The sequence below is a fragment of the Bacillus rossius genome, chromosome 2 (genome assembly GCF_032445375.1).
Source record: "Bacillus rossius redtenbacheri isolate Brsri chromosome 2, Brsri_v3, whole genome shotgun sequence".
Classification (NCBI taxonomy): domain Eukaryota; kingdom Metazoa; phylum Arthropoda; class Insecta; order Phasmatodea; family Bacillidae; genus Bacillus; species Bacillus rossius.
The window spans coordinates 122,109,968-122,136,008 of record NC_086331.1 but is presented as its reverse complement, the minus strand read 5'-3'; the positions used below and the strand labels follow the sequence as shown (position 1 = coordinate 122,136,008).

Here is a 26,041-nt window from a genome sequence, read left to right as displayed (position 1 = left end):
TTCAAAAACTTCGTCAATGTGATTTGGAAATTCATCCAAATCTTCTGCCATCGCTACAAAACACGTGTCTGATGCACACTTTGCGGGCGAAACGATTTCTTTAAAAACGCATATTTAATTCCAAAACATATTTTACATATCTGCCATATGACAAAAATGTTTTAAACAATTACAAACATACATGAACACGTTTTTATGTGGGAATTATATATTAAAGCATCCACTGCTCCGCCGATTTTCAACTGAACAGGCATTCGAATGAGCTTCAGACCACATTCACTTTCAAGTGGTTGGCTCTCCTTATCCAGCAGTCAACCAACCACTGAAAAACGTCTCTGCCGAGCAGCTTCAATGGAAAAGTCTTTCGGCGTGTGGATAACCGTCGAAAGAGCTCTCTGAATTCGGCCCTAAACCATTTGCATATGAGTTTATATAAATAATGTTTTTGTTTCCTTTAGGAATACATTAAATCTCAATCAAATAACCTGCACCTCGGTGATAGGCCTACCTACAGTATCATGTCGCTTATTTTTATCCTAAAATAAATCACATTATAACAAGGTGAATAAGTTATTGCTGGTTTTAAATATAGCTAACCTAATATAAATCGCCAACCGCATTATTTAACAAAATTTAAACGTAGCTAACCTAACTTAACCATCCATCCATGTGATTTTAAAGTATTTCAGAACCGCAATACAACCTCCTTTTTGAACAAAGCGAAATTCCAAAGAACAAACTCAATTCTATATCGGAATTGTGATTACACCAGCAAATGAGGTACTGGAAAAATTCAGACAGTTTGTGAATTGATTCCGATTCATAATTCTGCTAGCGAGTGTTCAAGAATAGGGTTTAGCAAATTGCTGTTGGAATTAAGAAATTTCGCTATCGGAATTATTCCGACAACATAAAGAATAGGGTTCGAGAACCAATACCGCCCAAATAAGGTTGTAAATTTATAAACTTAGATTTGTTTCCTCCTAAAGTAAAAAATTATTTAAAATAAGGTTTTTGAAATTTAAAATAGAATTACATTAAATACACAGTTTTTTGACCCTCCTGTGAAGTTACTGAAATTTTAGTTAGGCAGAATTTTTAGCTAAGCGACGACATTTAGGCCCGAATTCAGAGTTGACCTTCGAAAGCGCATCCAACTCTCATTCATCTGGCAGACTCTCCACCTCTCATACTTCAAAAAGGCCTTTCGAATGACTGCCAGCTGAAAGCTTGTTCCCATCCACTTTCAGTGAAGATCTGGCAACATGGCACAAAAATTTTCTTACTTGGAGTGTGTGTGGAAAAGCGCCCTATTTCATTTCGATTGTCTCTTGTTTGCTCTCCCGCTGAAAATAATATTTTGTTTGGATTGGACACGAGGTTAGGGTTACCAGACACTGATAATAAAGAAGGACGACATTCATCTCGCAAAAGGAGGACATTTCACTAAAAAGGAGGACAATATATATATATTTTAAAAAAGCCATGAACTAATTACAATGGAGTACGATATTTTACAATGTTTTGGCATTTAATACAGTTTCAGTATAAAGAATCAAACAAACTATGCATATACAGCATATTAAAAACACGTGCTTCTGCATGTGCTGCTACCTGTCAAGCTGTCATAGAACTACTTACTAGTGGGATGACTCTGCGGACAGCGCGCGCTTTGCCCAGAGTGTAAATGCAGGAATTATCTCACTTTATAAAAAAGCCGGACATTTTGGAGCATTAAGGAAAATCCGGCCGGACGCAAAAAAATACATAAAAAGGAGGACATGTCCTCCTTTTGCCGGACGTCTGGTAACCCTACACGAGGTTGAGAAATTTTCTTAAGATGGATACGTTGCCTAAAATTATAGTGTTTTCTCGAGATGAAAAAGCGATTATTTTTGATCTCGTGAGAAAGCACAAAACCGTAATCGAAAACAAAACAAAAAAAAGAGATGCAGTTTCTTACAGAGAAAAAAAAATTGTGTTTCGAACTCTTGATCCCGACAAAAATCAAACGGGTCTGCTAAATTTCTTATATACCTTCGCGGAACTGGATTTTCATTTTTAAGATCATCAAAAAATTCAAAAACCTCGTCAATGTGATTTGGAAATTCATCCAAATCTTCTGCCATCGCTACAAAACACGTGTCTGATGCACACTTTGTGGGCGAAACGATTTCTTTAAAAACGCATATTTAATTCCAAAACATATTTTACATATCTGCCATATGACAAAAATGTTTTAAACAATTACAAACATACATGAACACGTTTTTATGTGGGAATTATATATTAAAACCATCAACTGCTCCGCCGATTTTCAACTGAACAGGCATTCGAATGAGCTTCAGACCACATTCACTTTCAAGTGGTTGGCTCTCCTTATCCAGCAGTCAACCAACCACTGAAAAACGTCTCTGCCGAGCAGCTTCAATGGAAAAGCCTTTCGGTGTGTGGATAACCGTCGAAAGAGCTCTCTGAATTCGGCCCTTAGAGAGATGTCGCTCGACAGTGGTCTCAAATGTAATGAGAGCAGTATATTAAAAAAAAATTTGTTTGAAATATTTACCATAGTTGTGATTGTTTTGTTGATATAATTATGTGTACTTTCCGTATTTGTTCGGGGGAGTAACACAAGAGTGGTGAATCTATGGATAGTGACAATACTCGATTAGTCTGTGGCAAATTTGAAGGTTTGGTGTAGGTTGCTGTGGCTTGCTGGTTAGCCTATAAATTTTGATGTGTAGAAATGGCATCAACTTTCAATGCAACAACAAAATTAAGTGAAGAAGAACGCTTGGAGCTTCAGGAGCAATTTTCGGCTGTAAGTGGTGATGTTAATAACTTCATTGAAAAATTTCTCCTGTTGATTTCTTATCAGAAGTTGATGTTCATTGTCTTGAATGTCCTTTTTGAGTGATGTATTTTAATTGTTTTCAGTTTGTTCATTTTAGTGTTTTTTCTGTCATCGATTGCGTATTGTTGTTTATCTTATGGCGTAAAGTTGTAGACATAGAGAATGTTAGTTATTATATTTAAATCAATTTTGGGCCTATGTGTGAGAAATGTTATGAAGAAGTCTAGTTTTTCTAAGTATATGTTTATAAGCCTAAGGTAAGTGACAGAGCAGGTGAGAACATAGTGGTAAAATATATTTGCGTTTATTTTATCTGTGTCTAAAATCTACCAACACTACGCAAGGCTACAGGAAAAGTCCGCACCATGACACGCCCATAAAGGCTATGCAATAACACGGGTATACATAAAAAAAACGCAAATTAATATACGAAAATGCATTGTTGTTTTACATCCTTACATATTTTCTAAAGATTCTATAGGTAATTATTTAGGAGAAGGGTGCAATCGAAATAAAGCCAATATAAATTAGAAAATTCATTAGTTTTACTTCCTGATGTTTAATTCTGTAAAATGGTATTTAGGAATTTAAAGTATTTTACTGGTAATTTATATTTTTAATGGTTTCTGATGTTAGCTACATTTAAATATACATTTGTGTTATCAGGAGGTTAAGTTAGCTACTTTAAAATGGTATTTCTGAAGATGAACCACTTTCGTGGAAAAAAAAAAAAACCAAAATGTTTTTTATCATTCTCTAAGATGATAATGTGATAGCAAAGTAGTTTATCAGTGTTTTAACATTATAACAGGTCGTTAGGTTAGCTACTTTACAAATACTGTGATTTAGTGAGAATGGTTAGATGGTTTAGGTTAGATACATTAAAAATACTTTATCAAATTGTGTGGACATTTGGTTAGGCTATGTACTTAAAAAATATTTTATAAAATAGTATGGATGGTTGGTTAGGTTAGGTTAGCTACAATAATGTACTGCAAAATCTTGTACACAGTGTGTTACTAAATAAGGACAATTGGTGACACTAAGTAAGCTACATTTTAAATGGGTAATTCCTAATCATTATTGACATAATTATACAGTGTTATTAAATTAGCTAATCTAACCTAACCAACTGTCCATACACTTTTAAGGTATGTTAAATGTACCGGTAAATATTTACTTGGGCGGTATTTCCGAAAAAAAATGTTAAAAATCCGAAAATACCTTTATATAATGCTCTTCAACTTCCTCTTTTCATTAAAAGTGGCGGAGATTAGAAATTCCAAATACTTTAGGAGATATCGAATTTTTAAATTTCTTCATATGTAGTTGAGCGGTATTTGCGAAAAAAAATGTTAAAAATCCGAAAATACCTTTATTATATGCTCTTCAACTTCCTCTTTTCATTAAAAGCGGCGGAGATTAGAAATTCCAAATACTTTAGGAGATATCGAATTTTTAAATTTCAGCACAAAACCAGCGCATTCCTGTGGCGTGCGTGGACCATTGTTTCTTGTTTACGTACGAGTATTTTTTTTTATTGGATAATGATGTCACGTGATTGTTCGTGATAGGCCAGAATTCAAATTAACTAATACGTGATTATTTAGTTCAATTATTGTTTAAAACGGTGTTTAATTACCGCCTCCAACTTAGGTGAGTTTTTAACGTTTCTAATTTTAAATTCTTATTTGTTATTTTGATATTGTTGCGCAAGTAATAAGTAACAAAAAAATTTACCTCAGTTGTTACTGTACATCCTTTGTTACGGGTTTGTTAGGTAAGGTCAGTTACATTATAAATAATTTAAAACTAAGGAATAATTGAAATTAATTCACATTATTTTTAATATCACCTTAGTTTGAAAGTGTTTATAATGTAACTGACCTGACCTAATCGACCATTTTAGTTTACTGTTCACCCTTTGTCCGGGTTTGTTTGGTCAGGTCAGTTACATTATAAATATTTTAAAACTAAACAGCCATTAAAATCAATTCACAAAATAATTTTTAATGTCGGCTTAGTTTGAAAGTATTAATAATGTAACTGACCTGACCTAATCAACCATTTTATTAATTACGCATTCACGATTCACGTATTCACGTCTCACGAACACACGGCAAAATAACAAAAATGGCGCCGCTCGAATGGTTCCACAGGTCTTGTATTGCAAAGTTAAAAAATTCGATATCTCCTAAAGTATTTGGAATTTCGTATCTCCGCCGCTTTTAATGAAAAGAGGAAGTTGAAGAGCATATCATAAAGGTATTTTCGGATTTTTAACATTTTTTTTTTGCAAATACCGCTCAACTCTAATGATGAAATTTAAAAATTCGATATCTCCTAACGTATTTGGAATTTCTTACCTCCGCCACTTTTAATGAAAAGAGGAAGTTGAAGAGCATAAAATAAAGGTATTTTCGGATTTTTAACATTTTTTTTTTCGGAAATACCGCCCAAGTAAATATTTACCAATGTACCTAAACTATCCTAACCAATCGAACAAACTATTTTAAAGTATTTTAAATGTAGTCAACCTAACCCAATTGAACACACTTATGCAGATTGTAATGTATAAAACTAACCTAACCACTTTTTAAAATGGTAAATTACTGGTAAAATACTTGGAGTATCACAACAACCTCTTAGAGAATGATTTTAAAAAAATTGGTGTTCTGTAAAGTCGGTTTACGGACGATAGTTTAACGTGACGTCATAACAAAACATTGATAAAATGATTGATCCAGAAGAAAATGAAATATCCGATTCGGCCTGAGACTGAGCCATAATAGGTTTTTGCAACCAAACCATTTAGGCATTAAAAATATGTTATTCTTTGAGGAAGTAATTTTTTTTAATTTTTTCTATCTTTTGTTTGATAAAAATCTACCTCTGCATACTTTTATGAATAAAATTGAATCATTTTTATTGAATTATCACTATTTTGTATGGATACAAAGGAGGAGTGAAATGAAATCTACAATTTAATTGATAAATTTACTTTTATTTTCACTCATTAATTCAAATATGTTTATTACTTTTGTAGTGTCGCATGCGCCATATTTATTTTTACAAGTACAAAAATGTGAGGAATCGCGGCGGTGGGGATTTGATCGGTCAACCTTTGGATTGGTAGTCAGCGATGCTAACCGCACAGCCACGAGGCCATCTTGGAAATAATAATTTCAGATGTGGTATATATGCTTACAAAAATGTTGTTTTGTGTTGTGTAAGTTTTAAAAACGTATGTAGTCCGCCATGTTTATTTCTTATAGTGGTAGGTGGGAAATTTCAAATATATTGTTGGCTGCTAGTCGGCCGCCATGTTTATACTAACTTCAAGATCGTCAAGAATGTTTTACGCTTTTTCGCAATTACACATTTAACGACGAAGTTTGTACGTTGTGAAATTAAACGTAGAAATTAATAAAAATGCCCTTGCAGTTAATAAAATAAGTATTAGTAAGTTTAAGAAAGAATTCCGGCTTTAATCTCCAACCCAGACGCTCGTGGTGCGCTGGGGCCGAGATTAAAATTTTTCGAGAATATATTATGTTGTTATGTCTTCCAGTGCTCAAAATGATATGCAATTGTGGCCCCCGGCAACAAAAATTTTATTTATAATTCATTATTAATGACTCCCCTCACGATAAACAAAGGAAATATGTATTAACGAGTGCCTGGTTGCCGCGGAAGACAATAAGCATAACGGGACACATTGTAGTGGGACAATGTGCGTAACGGGACACTTTTTCATGCGTGCAGCCGGCATTCATCGAATTATTAGACGTCACGTCAAAAACATTTCAAGAATTAAAAAAAAAAAAAAAAATTAGGAATTTTTAATTTTTTTATAAAGTGCCTCACTTTCAGAATTACCATAAAATGTTAACTCAATAAAATATTTTCCCAAAAAGGGTGGGAGGCTTGGCCGTCTGCAATGCCACTATGCACAATTTTTTTATGATATTTTTACATTCTACAAGCAATGTCAGTAATTTTCTTATGTCGCTGCTTTTCCCTAAATTAATCAAATTCAGAAAATACTTTTTTCGAAAGCTTGAAACATTCCTATGTTTTTCCTTTCAAACAGCGTCTTTATATTCCAATTGTTTTTTGTGAAACCTTAATTTATAGCTTACATTGTAATATAAATATATATTGTATATTATTATATAAAAATATATTCTTAAAAATATACAAAAAAAATATATGTAATCAGACTATTAAATATGTAGGCTGCTTACTAGAAAATAGTTATAAGGCATAAATAATTAGTGATCACGTCTGCAGTATGTTTACAGAACCTAAACTAAATTTCAATGGATTTATTAAACATGTACATTAAAGGTTAAATTATATAATAAAAATTTTCAAATTAACATTTAAGGTTAAAATATATTTATAAAGATACTTATTTTAAAACTCTTACTAAATTTTTTCTTTCGTGCACAATCGTAAACTTTCAATTATTTTCTGGAAGTTTACAGAATCTCATTTAAAGGCACATTTTGCTCGCTACAGTTTCCAACACGCTGGGTTCCATAAAAAAAAAGTGATGTACTGAGCATCTAAAAAGTGCAAACCCTGAAATATCCTCAAAAATTTTGTAGTCATTTGGGCTCCACAAAATATGTTCGTGGCAAAAAATTTGTTACCACCACCACACATCACAGTCTGTTATTCCCATTTAACTGTACAAAATTGAGCATGTTGGCTTGTTTATAATAGAAAATTAATGACTATTGCACTTTCCAACTTCAAGACTGAACTAGAAAGTAATATTTCAATATCAGTTTGAATGCTCATGTGAGTAAAGTAATCTATTGGCCGTAGATAACTCAGATTTAAACAAAATGTTTTCACCGGCGTAAGTTACAAGTTCACTCTTCAGCAAAGGCTTGTTAGCTGAAATGGTTAGGTACACAAAAAAAAAATACGTAAAGTTTATAACATGTTATTTCACAAAACTTTAGGACTATTAAATTTCACAACTCCAAGCTGGACTTTGCCTTGGGGAGGCCTATAAATAAATACAAATTGTCGGCCTTCTTCATTTTGCGTGACCGGAGCTATCGTTTCTGTCTCGCCCTTGAGGCAAGAGCACCGAGTTGTCGGGAGGCCGCATCAGAGCTCTTCCACCGACGTCCACTGCCAGTCTTTATATACAGTCCAAAGTCCCAGGCTTTGCAGCATGCCTGTCTGCCACAAGCCGTGTTGCTCAGCTGTTTCAACTTCTCTGCCATCGCAACGCTCACCGCTGCTCATGGTCATGCAGTGAAAACACCTTCAGTTTACAAGTGCAATACCAAATTACATTTAAAACAAAAAGATAATTAAAAATACTAACAAGAGTGAAATCTTAAGTAAATTGAAAGCTAAAATTATAAAACTAAATTTATAACTGACTTAAGATTACAATATTAAACTTAACAGAAAATTTAGTGATACCGACTTAGGAATAATAAAAGCTCCCACTAAATTGTTACCAGATACTCTGGTAACTGCTATTTAAATGGGTTAGCGCATACGGCTTGCTGCACACCGGGTTTGTTTATGGTTTGAACAGAGCTAGAGAGGGAGTAGAGAATGGAAGGAAGGTGGAGTTGCATTAGACTTATAGTGAATGATGTCAACTCGTATATTCTTGACATGTTGAAACAGGCCGAAGGGTTCTCCACCCTTATAATATCTCAGCAACCAAAAATTTTCCTCTTCATTCACAAACTCATGTCTCCCGCCATTCCCAAAAACTGCACCCCGAACCTTAACCCTGATTGGCTTGCATGACCTCATGTTACTCTTAAGTGACCAATCCTGCCCCAGCTACCAGCCACCTACACGTTTAACCTTTCTACCATCCTCCCCTGCCCCCTCCATCATACCTTTACTCAGAAATACCTGCTACCAGTGCAGCTCAGACAAAAGGCTGTCGCGGAGGGGGCGGGGCCGCTTAACTGCTGCTCACAGCCACGCCTGCCTGCCTGCCTCTTGTCTAACTGGCACAGAAAACTAGCCTGGTAACGTCCATCCGTTCCCTCCTCCACGGACCAAGCACGCAAATAACCAAGAAAAATACAGATTCTAACAAAAAAACAGTGTATGGAAAAAAAAAATTAAAAATAGTGTGACCTTATTGAAGTGTTTTTTTTTCTCCACTGGCAAAGCAATTGTGGTGCCATTTTAATATGTTAATAGCATGTATTCATTCTGCTATTTAGTTTTATGTTACTAATAGTGTAATGTATATCCTGTTTTAGCTGGTTTTACACTAGGTACCATTTGTATTGTCTTTTTATGTTCTTATTATGTTGTCTATTACAAGATGTTTATATCTATTGTTGGCAAGCATAGTAAACCATAAATTAATTAATGTTACCATGGGCATATTTTGATTCATTTTAATACTAATTGGTTTTCCCCCATCTAGGAAATGCACATAATGTCTTGTTCTGTTCCCATGTTTTTGATTGGTGCTTAAAAACCAAGCAGCTTTACTGAATCATAATATAATATATTACAGTTGGTAGCAGTGTCTGGAGAGGATTTACAACTGAACTGTCTTCACTAGTTAGTGACTCAACTGTTTTGTGATGTAAAAATGCATGATATTCTTTTTTAATTTCAGATTGACAAGAACTGTGATGGCTTCATTGACCTCGCAGAGTTAAAGGATGCCTTAGATGTGTGTGGTTTCAAACTACCAGGATGGAAAGTTCGTCAGATGGTTGAAGAATTTGATAGGAAATACCCTTCCGTGCATAAAGGCAGTCTCTCATTTGATGAATTTGAGAAGGTTTGTGTTATACTTCTTTGTAATGACCCACCTGATGAAATATTTTATTCCAGCTTTGAGACTTTGCTTCATGATGTAAGCTGTGTTACGATAATGTAATGTGGATGTGGGGCAGAGCTGGAAAAAAAGTTTTAAATTGCTTAAGAGCTTGATATTTTTTGAACTTTTTCAAAGAGGTGTCAACAGCCCAGCAAGTTTGCAACTATGATCTGTGCAATGGAGTAGCTACACATTAGTGATCTGAACATTAAAAAAAACTTGCATTTATGCTACAAAAAAAAGTTTAAATCAAATTAAAAGTAGGTTGTGCTGATCTATGTCTGCCAAATTAAAAATTATCTTGTTATATTTTAACTAGGCTGTTATGTCAGTTTTAATTAACACCTTTTGAAAAGTTGGCTATAGACAGGGAAAATGGTACATGTAGCGTTTTAAAAAAAGATCCAGGGTAAACCTGGCATTCTAGTAAACTAAATAGGTTTTTTTTTTTTTAATTTTGTACCAGAAATTTGATAGCCAGGACTAGTGTAGTGGTGAAATAATGCTTGTTGTTGAACTACCTACAGTAGTGTTTAGTGTTTGTGGACCAACTGTAGACCAACAATATTACAAAACAGACAATCAATAGACATGAATGTCAACGGCTGTTGCAGTTTGATTTATTAGTGATAGTGCACTATTTTGTTATTGCCTAAAAACTGAGTATATATGTACCTATAGGTTCAATTTGAACTCGTACAAACTCTTTGCTCCTTATTTTTTTGTCCACCATACTTAGGCAGGTATGTTAAACATGTGAATAATTTACAAAATTTTTGATTTAGAACTAGTTAGTTATTAATAGTTCATATGGTATTAATTTTTGTCCATTTCACCCTTTACCCTGATAGCAGGGTGAAATTTCGGCATTAGTGAATGTAGAATTATTGTTTTTAAATATTTTTTTGAATAATTTTAGTTTGGAAATTTATAAATATTATATTTTTGTGATTTGTTATCTCTAGTGCTTTGAAGTTACTGTTGCATGAATATGGTGTATGGGGTTTTCTCAGGGTGCTTTAAAAATCATGTTGGCTTGTAAACTTCTGGAAACAGAAGAAACATTTTTTTTAAAGTGGTTTACTCAGAGTACTTTGAAATTTTTTTCATTAACTTAAAGATGTATATTAAAAAAATTAAAAATTCTGAAGGGGAAAAATGCAGCATTGTAACTTTGTTTCACAAATGCTTGGTTTAGCATGAGTATCGAAAGATTTCAATATATTGGTTTACTTGCACATAGGGTATAGAGTTTTCTCAGAGTGCTTAAAATTATGGATATTTTTTAAAACTTAAAAATTCTAAGTTGTTTCGAGCATAAATTGTTAATTGTATATTTATAACTAGATTTATTTTTATTAGAAGTATTTTTTATTTGTTATTTTATTTTTTACAGTAATCATTTTTCAATGTATTGTGTATGACTTCTTGGATATCTGCATCTACACTTCACATATTGATTTTATTTACTTTTTATTCTATACTTATGTTGTTTGTATTTGTATTTAATTTTATGCTTGTATATAGTCAGCCTATTTTGGAGTACCTATATCTTTTGGCCAGTGCTAAATGAATGCATAAATGAATACAAATAGCTAAATGCTTGGTTGTGTTTGAGGAGTGATAATATCAATCTGATTAGTGGATATTTTTTGAGTTATCATGAATGTATAATGTTTTGTTAATGGTTTTAGAAATGGTTGTAAATGAAAACTAAGATGGAACAATAGGGGTATCCCATCTTTTCCTTTGAGTTGTCCTTAAAGTTAAGTTAAGACATAGTTCACTATATTTCGTACTTGAGAGAGGAGAGGGAATTGGTCAAGCGATCTACAGTTGCGTATGTTGTGTGTAACACTAAAGGTACAGGGGAAATTTCAATTTTAAAGACTTTCATAGAATGTTTTATGAACTTTTAGTATTAAATTATTCTTCATAAGTAGCATAAGGTCATTATTTTTAGCATCAGAAATCTTAGGCTTTTGATCAATGGCAGGTTTTAACAGGACATTACATGGCCTGGTTTTTCTTATACTTATGGCCTCCATAAAGTCTGAATCACCATAAGGAAGCTATAAAACCAAACTTGGAAAATCTCTTTGAACTCTCTTGAAATTTAACAGGTAGATTTTGTGTAGTTTTTACTATAGACAGAGGACCAATTTCAGAGGCTAAAAGTTTCAAATTGAAGAAGTCTTAATAGCAAAAAGTTCAGTTACAGAAAGTGATCCACCCGTTCTTTTTGCTGTTCTGATCAATGAAATGAGACCTTCTGGCATATGAATTGGGCCACTTTTAACAGCGTGTTTCATTTTCCTTTCAATTAGTGATGGGTCGATTCCGATTCCGGAATCGGTTGGTTCCACCGATTCCAGTATAATCGTGGGATTCAGAATACACTGATTTTGGAATCGACCGTGACCGATTCGTGCATTGTTTTTAAGTTTGCAAAATACATCTCCTATGCAACGTAAGAAAATGTTAAAATGCATGCAAATATAATTTTTAAACTACATAATACAATCTTTTTTTTTTACGGAACTGATTTACGAATTACGGTGATTAACATATTTATTTACTTGCACCGCCATTTTCCCTACAGTACAAATGCAGTATCTACTTTCCCGCTTTAAGCGAAAGCATTTTTCGGAAATTACGTTGCAGCAGCACTGCATTTAATAGTAAACCTTCAAAAATAATTAGACAAAATCATAAATTTTTAAAGAAAATTATGTAAATGTAAACGGCAAGTAAAATGTAAACGTTAACTATTTGATCATGGCAGCTACATTTGCCATTGTAAACAACCTAATTTTTTGTTTGTGCTACCTGCCATGGTAAACCATACGGCCATGAACCAAATCTTTGGTGACGTGAACGTATGTTTCACATTTCTGCACTTTAAACTTTAAAGAATTAAAATGAAATAATTTTTGAATGAGATTTTACCTAAATTCACAGTGGATTACTGCGACCATATTAAAATAAGTTTAAAAGCAACATAACCAAATTGCTGTAAATTGGCGTGTTTGTGCGTGTTCTGCGATGCTCGTTTTACATTAGATATATTTTGGAAAGGCAGTTGGCTAATCTGAATTTCCAAACATTGCTGCTGAAATGTTCGTAAATTTTTATTACCAAACATAAACAATCTTTTGAAAGTAGATGTGTTAGTTTAACAGAATTGTTTCCGATAAATTTCTGAAATGAATTAAATGTCAACACGCAATTATTTGAAGAGTTTAAATATTTTGTGAAAGAAAATCTCACCATAAAATGTGGAAATTTTGAGATGCTAAAACATGCACAGAACTTTCTTACTCAATAACCGAAAATTTATTTTCTCTTTGCGGTTGTGAAGAACTGCAAGATTGGATGGATTTATTCTTTTCACCAAGTGAGATAATTAAGTTCTAGGTAATATATTAAAACGTAAGCATCTCTGACATTTTATTTTAGTGTGGTGCATATTTGTTTCTTGTCATTTCCATCATAATGAGATAATAAAGTTTTATTTTTACATTTCCCTCTTTTTATTTTTTTTCGTCCGGGTCCCTTGAAATATGTATAAACGAGGTTATATTATCATTTTATTTGGATTATTATTTAGTTGTGCTTGAAAATAAAATTCTTAACCTAACTATACAAACTTCTTTTTTTACAATAAATTAATTGAGTTGATAATGTAAGGTATCTAAAGTTGGTTAAGTTATTACATTATTTACAATTTACGTCATAAGACATCTTTGATTATTGGCAGTGTTTGAACACATGTTTCGTCTAACTATATGCAAGGTTAAAATGCCAAATTGTGCTAGAAATTCAAGGTAGCGTAACTTGATGGTAATGAACATACTTTTTAACATTATATAAGCTGTATATAATGTTAATTTCTGCACAGAAAATGAAACACAATGCAATTACATTTTTAAAATCATAAACAACCTTTTTTTTTCTGAGTATATTACTCTGTTGAACATTGTCAGATAAAAATTAAGGAATTGGAATCAGATTCAAAGAATCAACCCTTTAATTTAAGAATCGAAAATGTAATCAGAATCGGTATATTTTAGGAATCGGCCCAACACTACTTTCAATCAATCAGTGAACTGAATCCCCTTCGTTTTGGGTATGGCCTTTGATTAGAAATTTGTGAGTGATGGAGTTAAAGCCATATTTATGGAGAGCGAAGATAAATGCGGTTACCATGATCTGCTTTTTTTGGTGTCCTCTACAATTATCGGAATAGAAAGTTACATCCTTGTATGTTCCAATGTTTTTCTCTATATATTTTAAAATGCACGAACCAAGTTCATTTGCTCCATAGTGCCAATTAGATTCATTCCAAACATAACATTCAGTAGGTTTTTTTCAGTAGTGAATTATATTATGAAGTTTAGTACTTTCAATTTAGATGAATAGTAAAAAAGCTGAGCAGTCACCTTTCGACAACCGCATGACAGCTTGTAAATCGTAAACTGCTAATAAGGCTTTATCCACTAATATCTGTTTGTCATTCTCCTTCTCTTTTCTTGATATAGTTCTTTTTCAACCAAATGCAGATTATAATTTGTTATCAAGTTCATTTTCTCTGTGTCTGATGCATTTTCATAAGCAACACATGTTTCGCACTGATATTTTTTTGGGCTGGAAAAAACTTAAACAAAAATCATTAGTGAAAATGTTACAGAAGTAATTGAAGGTACTGATGGTAACCCTATTGTCGTTATATGAGCACAAAATCTCATTGGAAAATTATGATTTTTTTTTTGTTTGACAGGGATTATGTTTTATAACAGCTAGTTATAAAAAGTAGCTAAGGTGGTTAGAATTTTTTTCTGTTCAGTTCTTCATGAATGAGAGGGTAAACTAAGGTGTGTTTGAATCCTTTTCTCTGGTTTTTACAGTTGTGTACAGATCTGAAAGCAAATGAAGTTGCAAGTACTTTCAAGCAAGTGGTTTCAAAGAAGGAGAATCTGGAGACATTGGGTGGAATGTCGGATGCATCTAGTGAAGGAACAACCCACTCTGTACGCTTGGAAGAACAGTTGGCATTCTCTGATTGGATAAATAGCAATCTGGGGGTTGATCCTGACTTAAAACACTTGCTGCCAATTGATCCTGAGGGCAAGACACTCTATGATAGGGTCAAGGATGGAATCCTGCTCTGGTAATTTGCCTTAATTTTGTAGTATTGTTTTATTTTTTGCATCTTTTGTTGTAGCTTCAAACAATAACTGTCTGTTGTGAAAGTGTCCGTGGTTAAATGTGCACTGCTCTTGCTGCATTTTTTTTTTACCTGGCAGTTAATCATTAACATCGGCCATCTCTGCGAATGATAAGTCTGCAGTGCTATTGCTATTGTAATTGTCAAATCTGTAATCGCAGTGCTATTCCCACTAACTAAGCCAAACTTGTAAACTTACCGCAACCAACCATCCACTGTGCTGTACACAAAGCATTTGGTTGCTAGTGCATTTGAATAACTCTAAACGTCTGATGCTGCTTCTTGCCTGCTTCCAACTAGAATTAGAATATCACTATTTGTGATTGCATATTCTCTCAGCTAGTGGAGTAGTCTTCTGAAGCCAGCCAAATTTAGATTCGCGTGAAACTGTCTGCACCTTAACTTTGTGTTTGACTGAGTTTTACACAAAATATTTATCACAAGAAAAATGTATGAATTATGCAAATTTTTCTGACAGAAAAATTCCATTGAAAACTTGAATTACTAGAAAAACTAAATTTTCATTAGGCATAATTTTTTTCTACTTCATATTTTTAGGATAATTAAAGTGTGTATTGCTCGGGTTAAGTTCTAGAACCTGATTTAGAGCAAGTGTTGCCAGACATTACTATTGTCTTAACATATTTCTGTAATTTTCTTGATTATGAAATCCTATTAAATTTTATATGTAGAAACTAATTTGAAGGGGACTAAAGATATTGTATGCACATTTTGGATTCTGAAATGTTATTCAGTTATTGTTTTGAAAGTTGATATTTTTGGTAGCTGAATGTTGTATGTTTGTGATTGTAGTAAAATAATCAACCATTCCTGTCCTGAAACGATTGATGAGCGAGTGATAAACAAGAAGAACTTGACACTGTATACTAAATATGAAAACCTTACACTTGCTCTGAATTCTTCTTCTGCTATTGGCTGCAACATCATCAATATAGATGCACATGACCTGTCAAAAGGAAAACCTCATTTGGTATTGGGTCTTCTTTGGCAGATAATAAGGGTACGTACCATTAGCTGATTGTGAATTATTTAATTATTTAGCATGTTTCAAGATATTTGTCTGATAAGAAATCCAAATTGTGTGCTTGTTTGTACATTGTTATTTATATTATTTATTGAGCATTTGTGATCAAAAAGTCCAAAAAAATGTTCATATAGTGAATGAAATGTGTGTGGTTTCTCAAAGTTATTTTTAGATAATTAATTTGTATGAATATCATGAATACTCTACTAATATCAGCCTTTTGAAATCTTAAATTATTTAAGAAATGTCAAGAAGGCAAAAAGGCATTTAACACATTAAAATTTTGTTTTAACTGGGTATTTAAGTTTTATTGAATTTAATTTCATGAATGACGTGTCATGTCTCAAACATCTTAACTGTTGTCATTTTAATGTTCAAGGAATTGAGTTTTTTGATTCTTATCCTTATTTAATAGAATTTTTTATCCATTAAAATATTGCTAGTGATTTTACAACAGTAAAATGGATCTTGAAAACGGGAAAATCCTGAAATTATGATTGAATTACTTGTTGTCGCCGGGAATTTCATTTATCTCTCTCACAGATAAGATGTCTGCTAGGTTTACAGGTTATGTCAAACCTAAATTTTTGATATTAGAATTTCATTTAAAATTAACAAAAAAACAGTAATAGTTTTTACCATTGCTAATTGGTGGCAGTTCTGCTTTAACCTAGTTATGTCCACTTTGATTAATTTGTCTACTGCCATATTTTAAATTGGTGGCTGATCATCAAACAATTTAGTATCTTTATCATCCTTGGGCATTTGCATCTTCAATATGGCAGTGGTGTTATTATTGCTTGGACGTAGAGTGAATATGATTTTAAATACATACAAAAGGCACTCAACTTATTGAGACATTGCTTACGTTTCTTGTTTTTGAAGTCCTTCATTCTTGCTGATTTTTAGACTGAGGATAAATTAGCTTCAAAGCTGAACTTTTACCATAATTATTATACCTGCTTACAAGATGTAATTTTCCTTTGGTTCAAAAACAACCTTCACTTATAAAATGATTTTAAAGGTTCTGGCAGCTCAGAAACAACAATTAAATTGTTTAAGCTGTCTCTTGTTGGAATATATGTATAGGACATGTGTTGTTAGTACATAACTTTATATCGACATCTTAAATTTGCGTAGTTTCACCATCAAGCAAATTCCTTGAGAAACTAAATTTTGTTACTTGAAAACCTGGAAATGATCTTGAATTTCAAAATCAAATTTTGCTGGCCACCCTGATAAAAAAAACAGTTTGAATTTGTTTTTCATAGTTTGTATCTCACTATAATTATTGATCATAGTTAAATGGTAGGGTTATAAAGTTAATATAAATGCTGCTTGGGTTAGATATGTTCCATGGATAATTGTAGACAATAGGGGCTTATCTGTAAGAATTGGACTAATTTAACATTATTTCCTTAGGGTACTTTTGTGATATTACAAATGGTTTTCTGCCTCTTTATAGTGATGCAGGCGATGAAGTAAAGGGGTCCTTAAAAACTAATTAATTTTTGATAAATCAGGAGGGTATGAATCATGCAATATTGTTTGATGTACATGACTGTTCTGATGTTTCCTCAGATCGGCCTGTTCAACCAGATAACGTTGGAAAACTGCCCAGGTTTGACCACCCTGCTTTTGGATGGCGAGAGGATTGAGGAGTTGATGAGGTTATCTCCAGAAGCAATTCTTCTTCGCTGGGTAAACTACCATCTGCAGCGAGCAGGGGTTGCCAGGTAGGCAGTTGCCTTCATCTCATTAATGTAAGGTTGCCCAGGTGTAACCACCCTGCTGTTGGATGGCGAGAGGATTGAGGAGTTGATGAAGTTATCTCCAGAAGCAATTCTTCTTCGCTGGGTCAACTACCACCTGCAGCTAGCAGGGTTTTTTTTATTTATTTATTTATTTATTTATAAGCCTCCATTTCTCCAGGCAGCCTGAAGGGGAGTTGTCAATACAAAACACATAGGACACTCACATACAGAACTCAAATTCAGTACAGCGGATATTTTGTCATGGTGCTACCAGCAAATCATATACAGTAGCAATTAATATACAGTATTGATACATTAAATTATATAACATATATTAAAAAATAAAAACAAAAGTGGGACTTATATACATATGTAGATAGATACAAGACAAGACAGATACAAGTCATAAATAGTCAATGTTTACAGAGCATTTAATATACAAAACAGATACAATAACTATATTTGCAGAGCATTTAATATAATCACTTTGCAAAAAATATGAATCACCCATCTAAAAACTCTTTAACAGAGTAGAACGCTTCTTTAGTTAAATACTCTTTTAATTCCTTTTTAAATTTCTTATCATTTCTAGTATTTATCATCTGTCTTGGAAGTTTGTTAATTAATTTTATGCCACAATAGTACGGGCCTTGTGCAAATATATTTGTTCTATGCCCTACTATCTGTAACTTATTTTGACCCCTGGTATTATATTCATGTATATCACTATTTTGTTTAAAATTTATATGTTGAGTTACAAACAATATGGTATGATATATGTACAAGGAGGGGAGTGTAAGAAAGTTTAGCTCCTTGAAGAGAGGTTTGCAATGGTACTTTTTATTTTTACCTTTTATTATTCTTAGTATTTTTTTTGAAGGCGAAATAATTTAATTGCTTTACTTGATTTTCCCCAAAAAATAATACCATACTCAAGGATAGATTGAACGTTTGAGAAATATAGAGCTCGGACAGCTTGAGTCGAACAAATATTTTTAATGGTTTGCATAGCATAACACATAGTGCTTAATTTTTTAGAAATAGTGTTTATGTGCACATTCCAGGATAGATTTTTATCAATTACTAAACCAAGAAATTTTATTTCATTTTTAATTTCCAATTTTCTGTTTCCAATAGGCTTAATTTCGTCTTCCAGAATTAAATGTTTTGACCGTGAAAATTTCATTATAGTGGATTTAGAAATGTTGAGGACAAGTTTATTTTTTTGGAACCATTTATTGAGTTCACTTATCACTGTATTTGTTATGTTTATAAAATCTGTTTTTTCAGTTCCTGATATTATTACACTTGTATCATCAGCAAACATAGTTGTTTCACCTTTAATTAATCTTACTGTTTGTGGAAGGTCATTGATAAATAGTATAAATAATATTGGCCCCAATATCGAGCCTTGAGGTACACCAATGGTTACTGGGTTTTTTTGCGAAATGTATTCTATTAATCTTCCATTGTTATTTCTATGAGTAAGTGCTGTAACTTGATAACGGTTATGTAAATATGATTGAAATATTTTAAGTGGTACTCCTCTTACCCCATATGATTCTAATTTTGTAATTAACAACTTATGATCTACACAATCAAAAGCCTTAGAGAGATCAGCAAAAATACCTAAGACATGGTTTTGTTTATCGAAAGAGTCAACTACTTTGTTTATAAAGTGATATATTGCTTGTTCTGTTGATTTCCCTTTTAAAAAGCCAAACTGATTTGGTGATATTATTTTATATTTTTCTAAAAATGCTATTAACTGGTGGGCAATGATTTTTTCAAGAATTTTTGAGAAAGAAGAAAGTATTGCAATAGGCCTATAATTGGTCATACTAGTAGCTTCTCCCTTTTTGTGGATCGGGATTATTTTAGCCCACTTTAGCCTATCAGGAAACACTCCGTTTAGTAAACAATGATTAAAAATATATGTTAGTGGATACTTAATGGCATGACAGCATTTTTTTATTATGGTCATAGGTATTTCATCTAAGCCAGCTGAATTCTTTGCTTTTAGAATGTTTACTATTTTAAGTAAATCATTTTCAGTAATTGGATTGAAAATTATAGATTCTTGGTTTATGTTTATTGAACCTTTGTCTTTTTGAGGGATGGTAATATCAGCTATTTGTGGGTCAGCTTGCCTTACTAGTTCATGAGGTACTGTTGTAAAAAATTTATTAAACTCATTGACAATTATAATTGGATTTTCAACTAGGCAGTCCTTTATTTTTAGAGATAGATTTACATGGCAGTGACCTTGTTTAGTTTCTTGTTTTATTAAATTCCACATTTGTTTACACTTATTAGGTGCTTTATCTATTATATTATTATTATATAGCTTTTTAGCTGTATTAATTAACTCTTTATATATCTTTTCATAATTTTTAATATATATTTTTTGACTTTCACTTATATTTCTCCTTTTTTCTTGGTAGAGTGATCTAAGTCTATTGTATGAAATGTGAAGTCCTCTAGTCATCCATTTGTTGGAAGTGTTGTTTTTATCCTTTACTGTTACTTTTGGGAAGGCTCGTTCAAATATCCGTGAGAATGTGTTGGAAAACACATTCCACGCCATATTAGAGTCATTCTGAGAGTATACCTCGTGCCAGTTCTCCTTCTGTAGCAGGTTATTGAAAAGAGTAATTTTATCATCATTAAATTTTCTTATATTGTAAGTTGTAAACAACTTTTTAATTTTGATATTACTATCTAAAATAGATTTTTCTAGTGCAATGATTTGGGCATCATGATCAGACAGGGCTGTTACATAGTTTAGAGATGTGTAGTGTATGTGATTTATGTTTGTTATGATGTTATCTAGGGTGCTTCTATTTGAGTAGGTTATTCTAGTGGGTTCAGAAATTGAGCATTTTAAGTTAAATTGTAGGAGGAGGTTCTTGAAAGTGTCTGTTTTATTATTACTTTCACTCATATTAATATTAAAGTCTCCACAGATTATTTGATATCTGCTCTGTTTCCTTGTCATAACTAAGATTTTTTCAATACTTGTGAAAAAATTTTTTAAGTTAGAGGTAATAGGTGATCTATAAACTACAATAATACAAGATTTTAGATTAGGTAATATTACACAACCTGCCTCGATAACCTTATCCTGGCACCAGTTTTCCAGTTTTAAGACTTTGAAGGCTGTGTTGTTTTTTACATAGATGCAGACTCCACCCCCACTAACTTTATCTCTACAATAGCTTGTTGCAAGTACATATTTATCGAAATGACAACAGGAAATCTCTTCCTGTTTTAACCAATGCTCTGATAAACATAGAATGTCAGGTTGCAGCAAGTATAGAATATTTTCAAGTTCAATTTTTTTATTTCTCAAACTGCGCATGTTTTGGTGCATGATAGTAAATTTTTCAGATAAACTTGGTGTGGAAGCATTTATTGAGAGTTTAGAGTTTCGTATGGTGTGATTTTGAGGTTGGTTAACTTTAACTTAAATGCAAGGGGTGTGCATTTATTTTCCTTTAAAAGATTTAATCTAGTGGGTTGCCAGGTAGACAGTTGCCTTCATCTCATTAATGTAAGGTTGCCCAGGTGTAACCACCCTGCTGTTGGATGGTGAGAGGATTGAGGAGTTGATGAGGTTATCTCCAGAAGCAATTCTTTTTCGCTGGGTAAACTACCATCTGCAGCGAGCAGGAGTTGTCAGGTAGGCAGTTGTCTTCATCTCATTAATGTAAGGTTGCCCAGGTGTAACCACCCTGCTGTTGGATGGTGAGAGGATTAAGGAGTTGATGAGGTTATCTCCAGAAGCTATTCTTCTTTGCTGGGTCAACTACCACCTGCAGCGAGCAGGGGTTGCCAGGTAGACAGTTGCCTTCATCTCATTAATGTAAGGTTGCCCAGGTGTAACCACCCTGCTGTTGGATGGCGAGAGGATTGAGGAGTTGATGAGGTTATCTCCAGAAGCAATTCTTCTTCGCTGGGTAAACTACCATCTGCAGCGAGCAGGGGTTGTCAGGTAGGCAGTTGTCTTCATCTCATTAATATAAGGTTGCCCAGGTGTAACCACCCTGCTGTTGGATGGTGAGAGGATTAAGGAGTTGATGAGGTTATCTCCAGAAGCTATTCTTCTTTGCTGGGTCAACTACCACCTGCAGCGAGCAGGGGTTGCCAGGTAGACAGTTGCCTTCATCTCATTTATGTAAGGTTGCCCAGGTGTAACCACCCTGCTGTTGGATGGCGAGAGGATTGAGGAGTTGATGAGGTTATCTCCAGAAGCAATTCTTCTTCGCTGGGTAAACTACCATCTGCAGTGAGCAGGGGTTGCCAGGTAGACAGTTGCCCTCATCTAATTAATGTAAGGTTGCTTGGGCCCATGCTTTCTTTCAACCAACAATGAGTCTGTTACCTAAAACAAGAGCACTTTAAAAACCATAGTTTAAATGACTTCCTATAAGGATAACAAATAGTGTTTGAACACAGTACGAGTTGTCGCTGGAAGCCAAAATTGTGATGGTTCGACATATGGCTGAAAGTTTGAGTAGTGTTACATTCACAGCTATTTCTTTAATGTTGGAGAAGCATTTTGCTTAGCTGCCTGATGGTCATAAGCCAACTGTTTGTAAGAATTAATGTAAAGACACTGTGATAAAAATTTAAACTATCATTAGCCCTTTTACAAACAAGTTTAAAGTCTTGAACATAAACTTAGAGCACAGGGACTAAGTGTATGTCCAGCCAAGGTTTAACAACATAGGACACTATCCTGTTAATAAAAAATACTTACTAAATAAAAAATTAAAAAAAAAGGTATTTTTTTCTGTTAGAGAGGAAGAATGAAAAACTTTTATCTCAGAAGTAACAAAATTTACAGATAGAAAAAAAAACTGTTTTAAACATGGTGTGTACAATAATTACATTTTAAATGTTTAAATAACATTATTATACTTAGTAATTATTTATTTTCTTAGTAAAAATTTATATACTAGATTTTCTACCTAATGATGCAGTATACATTTTTTTTTAGTTATGAGGTTTCATTCTAGGCAAAACTGTATCAGTAGTAAATGAAAAATATTGAATCTGCTATTGTATCGACTATATTATTCCAATTATTTTGAAATGCATTACAAATTTATAAATGCAGAACAAAACCTCTTTTCATTGAACATCATTACATTTGAATAAATGAACCAATTTTTGTACGTGAGAGACATATAATTAGGTCTGTGAACAATGTTGAATGTTCAGTGAACAGAAGGTAAAGTTACATTGTAAATAACTGGTGTACAGTTACAAGTTGATCATGATGCTTGATCAAATGCAAAGATTAAGCAAGGGAAATAATTGAACAAAATAAACAACTGAACAGAACATGTTACAGCCAAATAGAAATTTGGAAGGTAGCAACCAAACAATATTTTAACAAAAAAATAAAGAGGAGAACTGCTATTGCACTGTCGCGCCACCTGATACTGCTAAGACACATACAAATCGCAAAATTACTGCTTACCCATGATCAATGTCCGTGATGCACACAATCTCATCCACACTATAATCACAACGTGACATATAACTAGAATGAGTATGAGAAAAGCCATCTAAGGTCTTAAATCAATTTTTGGGAGCTCACTGCAAACATGCTCAGTCACTCAGGGCCCAAGGGGAGGGGACACGTCATCGAGAACGAGAACACAGCACTAAAGAACGCGGGCAGCGGAACAAATTTTAAAGTGCATAGCTGGGTGATAATTTTATTTACCTTTGTAATGGCAGTGCAGGTTTTGAAATAGTTACCAACTTTTCTTTTAACACAAAGCCAGATTTTTTTAGGTCTGGTTTGAGTTATTATTTCAAGCACCTAGACACGTTTATAAAGTAATCTTTCCTTTGTATATTGATTTATTTTGCATGTTTGTATAATTTCATATCATCCCTCTTTCTTCCTAATTTATACTTTGTTGGCTACACATAGTTTTACAGTTATATGCATTTAATATATGTGTCAGCTGTTTTAATATTTTTGTCTAAATCAAGAATACTAAAATTGTATGTCAGTGGAAATTTAATATTTTTTAATGATATTTAATATCTTCTCGTTATTAAAATGTTGCTTTCAACAGGCGCTGTACTAATTTCCAAGGGGACATTGCTGACTCTGAGATATATTCTCACTTGCTGCATCAAATTGCTCCATCAGAAACTGAAGTAACTTTGCAAGCTCTGCTGGTAAGTTTTAGCTGCTATAACAAAAATCTTGACGAATGGAATCACATGCTTTATATTTTTTTCATTACAATTTTTTATTTTATATGTGTACTGGCAGTATGTATTATTTGTACCAATGCTTACAGTGAAGTTAATGCTAAAATATAGTGGCCAAAACGAACTTTTAATGTACTAATGCACTTTAAGTTTAACTTACTGCAGTGTGTGTACATTTTTATTTATGTCTTACCGTAAAATAAGATTTATTTAAAACATTTTGTTGTTTGAATTGGTTGGTGTCTTTTGGATGAATTTGTATCATAAAGAGACATATACGACCACTTCTGGTAACCAGAAAAGGTGTAAACACAGAATTTTACTTGACCAATATAGTCAATAAGGCCAGGGAAAATTTTCACTGCAAGTCTGTCACGCTCAGAAAAGTTACGGAGTTTCAGGATTTGCAGTTTGTAGCAACCATGATATTACAAGTTAATGAAATGGTTTGTTTCAGGAACCAAATGCCTTGGCCAGAGCAGAAATCATGCTTCAGCAAGCAGCAAAACTAGGTTGCAGAAGTTTTGTGACACCAAGTGATGTTGTGAATGGCATATACAAATTGAATCTTGCGTTTGTTGCCAATTTGTTCAACAATCATCCTGGTCTGAACAGGCCCGACGGCAACATCGAGGGGCTCGAAAATTTAGTCGAAGAAACACGCGAAGAAAAAAGTAAGCACACTTAGAGAGGGTTAATCCCCACCATTTTTACTTTTTTAAAGTATCCAACTGTAAGAGGTGCCATGGTTTTAGAGAGGTCAGATCTCTGACCTCCCGCCATGGATATTCGGGTTCGATTCCTGCCAGGGTCAAGCACAGATTGTTCGCAAGTGAACATGGCAGATGTTGCAATGAGCAGCCGGTGGGTTTTCCCGCCAGTGCAGTCTATCAACACTATCTTCATCTTCTCTACCTTCATTCATGCTTTCAGTTACAACTTATGTTATGAAGCATATTACTTTTTATGCTGTCATAGCTTTGAATAGGTTTTGAATGAAGGAATAAAGGAATTATGGCTTGACAATGTTTTTGTCATTAAACACATGAGGTATGAAATGATGGAATGCATTGGTGGGGAAATGGTATAAACCCAAGAAAACCAAGCTAACAGCGATATTCATGCTTTTCATTTGCAAAAAATCCTAATCTAACCTCGCTGTGAATCATATCCAAATAAACATCCTTGGTGAATGATAGCTGTTATCCCCTTAACTGTGCCACATACATTTCACATGTAAAAATCAAACAAGTAAATAAAGTAGACAGAATAACTCTTGGCCTTCTGGAAATAAATGTTTGTGTAGTAGTGTATAATTTTATACAATTATAGTTGTTTGCATGTCAAAAATAGTTGTTCATTCTCTGTGAAAGCAAACTAGTGTTTATGTATTAAGGGCTTATTTCCACATGCCTTGTTGGATTATTGTATATTCCTATTAAAATTTAGTTTTGTAAATTTTTTTTTGCTGTATAAGCATGTGCTATTTATAGTCTGGCATTTAGTCACAGTTATTTCTTTGAAACATATCATTTTCTCTAACAGAGTTCATGTTTGGTCCCCCCCTGCTAGGCAATACCTACATACTTCTCTAGACTCTTTTATAAAATATTTGTTCATAAAAATGTGGAATTAGCACAAAAAAATCCGACATGGCAAATGTGTTTTCAAGATTGGCAGACTATGTAGTTGTTAATGTGCCTGAAGGACATTTCTCAATGTTTTTTTATTATTATTAAATTTATTTTTATTCTCGTATGTTAGTATGCGGATTGGTTGGAATAGGCTACTTAAAATTTGTTCTATTCAGTTGTATGTTTGAAAATAAATCTCTAAATAGTCTGCAATCTCATGTGATGCAAGCAGATGTATTCAAGGTTAACGTAAGTTTCGGCTTATATAGCGTACGAACACAAAATTACAGACTTAAACACTGTGCTTTTATCCCATGCAAGAATCAAGAACTTGTAAATATCAAAGCATAGCTTCAGTAAGCTTGAAAAACTATTTTATTCTTGCTTGAGGTATATATATCTTCAAGAATAATTATGGCGCAATAGGGGCGTGTCTCGTAGAATTGAACTAA

The 26,041-nt window shown here is 33.2% G+C and overlaps 1 protein-coding gene across 1 annotated transcript in view; it reads left to right on the top strand.

Annotated features, from left to right (window-relative positions):
* The first annotated feature begins 2,439 nt into the window (after nucleotides 1-2,439).
* LOC134529721 (plastin-1) overlaps nucleotides 2,440-26,041 on the top strand; it is a 35,803-nt gene continuing 12,201 nt past the window's right edge. Inside the window, exons 1-7 of the mRNA XM_063364102.1 lie at nucleotides 2,440-2,821; nucleotides 9,483-9,650; nucleotides 14,597-14,859; nucleotides 15,730-15,937; nucleotides 17,543-17,697; nucleotides 23,814-23,919; nucleotides 24,413-24,629. Of these exons, the coding sequence (XP_063220172.1) occupies nucleotides 2,747-2,821; nucleotides 9,483-9,650; nucleotides 14,597-14,859; nucleotides 15,730-15,937; nucleotides 17,543-17,697; nucleotides 23,814-23,919; nucleotides 24,413-24,629 (1,192 nt within the window). The 5' untranslated portion in view covers nucleotides 2,440-2,746. The remainder of the gene's footprint in view (nucleotides 2,822-9,482; nucleotides 9,651-14,596; nucleotides 14,860-15,729; nucleotides 15,938-17,542; nucleotides 17,698-23,813; nucleotides 23,920-24,412; nucleotides 24,630-26,041) is intronic.